Source organism: Lycium barbarum, chromosome 11, assembly GCF_019175385.1.
Source record: "Lycium barbarum isolate Lr01 chromosome 11, ASM1917538v2, whole genome shotgun sequence".
Lineage (NCBI taxonomy): Eukaryota > Viridiplantae > Streptophyta > Magnoliopsida > Solanales > Solanaceae > Lycium > Lycium barbarum.
The window spans coordinates 24,493,587-24,500,423 of record NC_083347.1 but is presented as its reverse complement, the minus strand read 5'-3'; the positions used below and the strand labels follow the sequence as shown (position 1 = coordinate 24,500,423).

Below are 6,837 nucleotides of genomic sequence, written 5' to 3'. Positions count from 1 at the left end.
CTTGTTTGTTTCTTTCTCTATTTCTAGAGGCAGTCATGAGAAGTAATTTTGTATACTTGAATTGGATGCGACTATTTCTGGTGCTTACTGGTTTCATGTGCACTGTAGAGTTGGGAGGAACTTTCATAGAGCATAGAGGTGAGGGCCATTACCTATCAGATCTAAGCTGACTGACTACATTAACTAGATCTCATGTATCAAGTACCTTTCAGCATATGCTGATTTAACCGCTGCAACAAACCATTTTTCTTTCTAGTACATGGATGACATTATGCTACTTGCGGTCTTCCGACCCATGAGAATTATATGTATAGCTTAGGAAAATGAAAATAAGCTTTAAATAAGGTGCCAGATCAGGTTATTGGGTTAACATTGAAAGCTTTACAAATGTATAACAAATTAGCCTACTTGTGTACTGATTCTGCCTCTTCTAGCGTTTGATCAGTAAACAGGTGACTGAAAAACCAACTAGTGTTGAGAATGATTTCTTGAATGTTTTGGTTTCTGCAAAATGGTGGAATCAAATACTCTCTCTTCAAAATTTATTCCTCTCCTTCGAATTGTTTTCCGGTGACAATTCTTCCTGTGTAATGTTCTCATTATGTGGTTAATATTATGTATAGCAAGCACTGTTTCATCTCATTTGGACCATAGTTATCTTGTGTCCCAGCTAAGAGACTTTGTTAAAAGATTCTTGTGTATGTATTCACCAAGAAGCTGAAAAAAAGAAGAAAAACTATTTTTTTGATTTACTTTGTATCCTTCTTCTGATTTTATTATAGCCATGCTCTTGTTGATCCGTTGCATTTGGAACTACTTAGCTTTACCGGGTAGAGACACGTTGCTATTTCTACATCATCATGAATCAGATTTGCATGGTTATGAATATGTTCTGTAAGCATTTGGAGTGCTACGTGTGGAACTGCTCGACAATGTGGACTCAAGTTCTGAAGGGATGAGGATGAAATTCTACAAGTTGTTGAGCTACTAGCTAAATGAAGATAGGCTTTTTTTTGCTTTGGATAACGACGGTGTACGAGTCAGCTTGCGTGCACTTCGACTATTCCACGGGGCATGTGTTAAGTCTCACTAATGCAGGTATCAAATAACTCTGCCCACCTGAATTTATCTCTCATTAGCACCGATTTCGAGTAACTCTACCCACTGCCCACTGGGGCTTATCTCTCATTTAGTGCTTATAATTTGATTTGTTTGTCTCCCATTGGTTTTCACTCAAGTCATCGTCGGTTAAGCAACACTCGAGTGTCTGAATGAAAATAATTATATCGACTAGAAACCGAGGGGGTGGAACATCTATTGTTATTTTCCAGCAGTGGTCTAAACTTGGAAATTTGAATGGGAAAAGGGCTTGATTTACCCCTCTACTTTGGAAAAAGGTTCATATTTACCCCCGTTATACTATCAGTCCATTTATACCCCTACCATTACAATAGTTAAAACATTTGTCCCTATTTTTAACCCCCTGTCCACCATGGCCAATGGGCTTTTAAATAAATGCCACGGTGGAAATTCTATGCCACATAAAAGGCCATGTCACCCATAAACCGACCCATTTCTCCACTAAATATAAAAAACCCCTCCGTTTTCTTCACCTAAAAAAACACCCACGAGCTGTGATCCCAAGTCCCATGGGCCGAATCAAAGTCTTATTCAGATCTTCAAAAAATTCAAGATTTGCAAATTCAGTTCTTGATTGTTACTACAGATTTGAGGAGCAATGACAGCTAAAGGGAGACATTCCCGAGTTGGGCCTCGAAAATCCTCAAATTCTACACTAATCTTTGGTGGATTTATTTTGTTGTCATTTGTGGGTCTCATTTTTCTTGCTTTCCGAATTATCTCCATTCCTAGTAGTTCAAAGGGTTCTCAGAAAGCACATGATCTTAGCTCTACAGCACACAACACTGTTCAAAGGTACCATTCAATTGAGTTGAATTTTGCTGATTGTTTTTTGTTTTTTCTTATGGCAATTGGTGTAGGGATCTGATAGCTAATTTTTTTGTTTTGTTTTGGGTGCAGACAAGATGATGATGACGATGGAAAAAAAGATCAGTGGGTTGAAGTGATTTCTTTAGAACCAAGAGCCTATGTTTACCATAACTTCTTGGTATCTCTCTTAAAGATTTCATTATTTGTTTTTTAAGCAGGCATTTTAATGGCATTTAAATAAGAAGAAGAAGGCATCATTTGGTCTTTTAATTTTAAGACTCATTTAATTGGGATTGCTGACATGGCCTCTTATGTGACAATGTAACAGGACACAGTGGACAGGCCTGGCCCACGACATTGGTCACAGTGGACAAGGGTTAAATATAGGGGTAAATATTTGTTATACCTCATTTTAACCGGGTTAAAGTAGAGTACAACATATTGGTGATTCCTATTTTTTGTTTATTTTAAGGAGTCGCCACCTAATTATTTATGGTGAATTAGGACACCTAAAGTTTATTAAAGTTATGTTTAAAGTTAACTCTGTTTAAGGTCTGCGAAACCAAATGATTCTAGGTAAGGGTTCAATTAGTTTAAAGGGAAGGTATTAGGCATCCTTTAAGACTCATTAACAATGGTTAACCGACCGGACTTATGTTAATTATTTAAAGCTAAAATGTAGATGTAATACTTAAATATTTAAGAAAATATCTTGTAAGTATTGCTAAAGTTATTTAAAGTAAAACTTGTAGAAAATAGTAGTTGCATAAAAGAGTTTAGTTAAAATAAACTAAAAGAAGCGGAACATGTAATGTTTATATGTATTTGGAGAAAAGTGAGTTATGCCGACTCACAAATTAAAAAGAGTTATTGTAAGATTAATATTAAATAAATTTTAAAGGTTTCATAGAAAGACTATTAGTTTAATGTATATTGTGTGAAGGTTCTTTTGAACAAATATGTACTTCAAGTGTTAGAAAGGAACTAAAGTGAAAGAGTTATCCGTTGAAACAAATTTGCCTTTTATTTCTTAGAATAAGCTAACATTAGTGTGAAATTTGTGATGTTTTGAAAATTCTAAGATGGTAAGAATGAAAAATGATTCCTTTAAATCAAGAATGTGTAGGCATGCTATTTGAAGATCAATTACTCCAAATAAATGTTATAGATACTATAAATAGTTTAGAATATAAATAGAAGAGAATGTAATTTGTGGAATTAACTACCCATTACTAAACTAACCCCTTAATGTCACTAAGGTTCATCTAAATTAACAAACAAAAATGTTAGCCATACAATACACATTAAATGCGCACAAAACAAAATGGAGGAGTAGATGTAATGTAAATGGGCTCAGCCCATTTTAGATTGTTGTGATCTGTTTGCTGTTGGGCTTCGACCCAAAATCTTTTATATATTGTTGCTGAATGTTGTTCCTGCTTATTGGGCTTTGGCCCAGAAATTTGTTTTCTATTTTTGGCTGCAGACGGGCTGGACACAAAGAGGTCATGTTGGGCTTTAAGCCCAACGCCGAATGTGGAAGAAAACGAGTCCCTCGGACTCGTATGCGGTAGTCATGCATAAAAACGAAAGAAAATGATTAATATACGATCAATGAATAATGTTAAACATATGAAATATGAACTCAAAACAAATTAACAGATTGTATATTCTGTGTATATTTTAAATATACTTCATGTATACACAACTCAGCCACCACACATTTACTACGTATAAATAAGGCGACAACCAAACACGACTGAATCAAACCGTATAACGTCTATTATGCATTAGACGTGTGCCAAAGTTTAGACATATGTAATGACTAATATGTGCACAGTATTCAGGGTATACCTGGTATACCTGAAAGGTATACACTGATACGCGACCCTTATATAAACTTGGTGTATACTGAGGTTCATATATCATGTATACTTCGAGGTATATCGTACCACAAACAGGAAGTCAGAGAGGGAATATGCGAAGGTAAGTCAACATGAGTATTTGGAGCATAAGTGTAACCAATCAGGCATCAAGGCTTGGGTTCTGATGATTAAATGAGTGACCATTTATCAAGAATACATGTGAGATTTCAAACCAATTTGCAATCAGTGTTTCGAATTAATTTTCATGCAATGGCAGCTAAGTGCAAGAAGGAACTATTGCGGACTTGAACATTCAAAGATTTAGGCATTAGTAGGCACACAGAATCAACTGAATAGAATTGAAACTAAGAAAAAGAAAGAAGAACTGAGTTACAATAACAATGCAAAGTCCATGAGATAAAAAAGTAAAACAAGTATAAAGTTGTAACACCCCGCATCATGGAACCAAGTTTAAACTCATATCATTAAAGTTCTAGTGGGTTGACAGGTCTATTTCGGGCAACGATAACTCCTTGATCTGTTGTGAATCTGGAAGAACTTCCTTGTTGAAAGTTGTAGCCCTATTAACAAGATTTCCAACGGTATATTATGGGGATTAAATGGATATATGTGCAAAAAGTTATGCCCCATTGACTGAAGCCTGTTCGCTGGAAAATCGCCTGCGTTACGGTGACGAGTTACGGACCGTAACTCGTGTTACGGACCGTAACAGTGTACCGTAACACAGACGAAATTTCCAGAACCTCACTGGAAATTTTCATCAAGATACGGTCCGTCCCTTCGTGTTACGGATCGTACCTTGTGTTACGGACCGTAACATCGGACCGTAACACAGGGAAAATTTCCAGAAAGTTTCTGGAAATTTTCATCAGGGTACGACGCGACGTTACGGTCCGTACCCTGTGTTACGGTACCGTAACGTGGGCGCGTTTTGGTCCGCATTTGAGATTCGGGTCAACTGACTTCGGGAGGCCATAACCCCATCGTAAGTTGAGAATTTGGGAAAACTCAAAGAATGAAAGTTGTAGATTATTGAAATATCTTTCCAACCATAGGTTGTGGGTTCACAGGCGACGTCGGGATTGGGAGATATGGACGTTTTAAGACAGAACAGTCCCGACCCGTTTTCAAGTTGGGTCAACCCATTTTCCCTTGGTATTTAAAGAAAATGAAACCCTAGAAGCCTCATTTTTTCCCCTCATTTCATATTTTAGAGAGAGGAAAAAGAGAGAGAGAAATTTAGAGAGAAGAAGGAGAAAATCAACCAATTTTAAGGCCCCGAATCCTAAAGCTCGTGAAGGATAAAGTGTAGTACGAGTTGTGGTCGTCATTTTAAGCTAAAGATCGGGCTTGGGAGTGTTGATTTCGTGGTGACTACCCAAAAGGTAATATTTCTACTCCCAAATCATTTATAATTGTGAATTGATGATTTATTGGGAGAATAATGATTGGGTTGTTGAAGATAATTATATGAACTATGTTAGAATTGTTGGGTTGTTGATTTGGGATTGTTGTATTCATATGGATTATGAAGAATGATGTTAATTGCATCTAAATGGGATTGTAGAAATGACTAGAAGTAAGAGAATGGGGATTTGGTGAAGAAAACACCATTAATGAGGGTTATAGAGCTTCATGCCCACTAAGTGTTTGATAAAATGCTTAGATGAACAAAACATGGATATTGTTGCTAATATAGAATCCCTATGACTTGTATGCTATAGATTGAAGTTGAAGGGGGTGAAGGACATTGTGATACGCTCAAAAGCGGAAGGTTAAGGTATGTAGAACTTCCATCCACATGTGGGAACTTCTATGTTCTTCCCCGTGATCCGTTTAGTAAATTCTATGAAGTTCAACTCCTAGGGCATTAAACCCAATGTATTGGTAGCCCGTAATTATGTATGTATGTATGAACATGAATTCCATATGTATGTTCGCTATTGTGTTCCTAAACCTCCATTTCGGACATTAGGAATCCTAGCTTAATCCATGAATCATGAATTCTTTCTCATGTGTTCTCATTATGTTCATATGAAACTGCATGAGTTATTTTTACAAGTTATTTCATGAAAATATGTTTACAAGTCCTTTCGTGAAATCATGATTTCAAGACAAGTACAAGTTAATTCACGAAAGTCATGGGCTTCTTAGCCAACTATATTATTTTCATGTTCGGGAGTTGTAATAATACCGAGAAGGCTCAGATAGCCTGAAACTACGTATGCCAACGTAGGATAAGAATCGCTCCGCCCAGTAGGACGATTCCTTTATATGTTCCCCATTGAGGGATTTGGATCCATTTATGTTATGTTCATGTCTCGTGCCCCGGCAAGGTACGAGATGGCTTAGCTGATCGGGCAGAGATCAGACTCCACGCTTCTCCCCGTGGTGGTTTATGTCGGTATTACAGATTATTACAGATCATTTCAGATTATCTCATGCTTACAGTACTCATGTTTTATGTTCAGTTTCAGTACTCAGTTTCAGTTTCAATTCTATGTTATGTACTCATGCTCATGCTCATGTTCATGTCCCAGTTTTCAGTTTTTAGTTCCTATCATGTTATTCTATGTCCCATGTTGTTCTTCCGGTTGCTTTACATACCGGTACATTCAATGTGCTGACGTCCCCTTTTATTTCCCGGGGGCCTGTATTTCACGATGCAGGTACGGATTTACAGGACGACGCTTCTGATCATTAGGATTTGCTCGTGCTAGCTTATTGGTGAGCCCCATTTCATTCGGGGTTTTAAGCATTGTCTTCTCTATGTAGTTTTGCATGTAAAGGTATGCTGGGGGCCTTATCCCAGTACGTATGACTTCCAGTCCAAACTCAAATAGAGGTTTCATAGACTAGACAAATCAGTTATGTCATGATAGACATTTGAAGTCATATGGACATTTGGGCACACTCATGTTTAAACAAGTACTTTATTATGTAATATGACCTATTATGTTGTACAAAGGTTGATCATGCATTCACGTCATATTCCGCTTAT

General features: G+C 37.0%; 1 protein-coding gene across 1 annotated transcript; it reads left to right on the top strand.

Moving 5' to 3' along the window:
* The first annotated feature begins 913 nt into the window (after window positions 1-913).
* LOC132617318 (probable prolyl 4-hydroxylase 10) lies at window positions 914-5,227 on the top strand. Its single transcript, XM_060332295.1, has 4 exons — window positions 914-1,935; window positions 2,041-2,128; window positions 2,279-2,339; window positions 3,410-5,227. The coding sequence occupies exons 1-4, from the start codon at window positions 1,739-1,741 to the stop codon at window positions 3,532-3,534; spliced, it is 471 nt and encodes a 156-aa protein (XP_060188278.1). The 5' UTR covers window positions 914-1,738; the 3' UTR covers window positions 3,535-5,227.
* The last annotated feature ends 1,610 nt before the right edge of the window (window positions 5,228-6,837 follow it).

Excerpts from the sequence above, each read along its gene's own strand:
- LOC132617318 (XM_060332295.1), top strand. The coding sequence starts at position 1,739 with ATGACAGCTAAAGGGAGACATTCCCGAGTTGGGCCTCGAAAATCCTCA. Across the intron at positions 2,129-2,278 it reads ATGTTTACCATAACTTCTTG|GACACAGTGGACAGGCCTGG; the intron begins GTATCTCTCTTA and ends ACAATGTAACAG. Across the intron at positions 2,340-3,409 it reads GACAAGGGTTAAATATAGGG|AAATTTGTTTTCTATTTTTG; the intron begins GTAAATATTTGT and ends GCTTTGGCCCAG.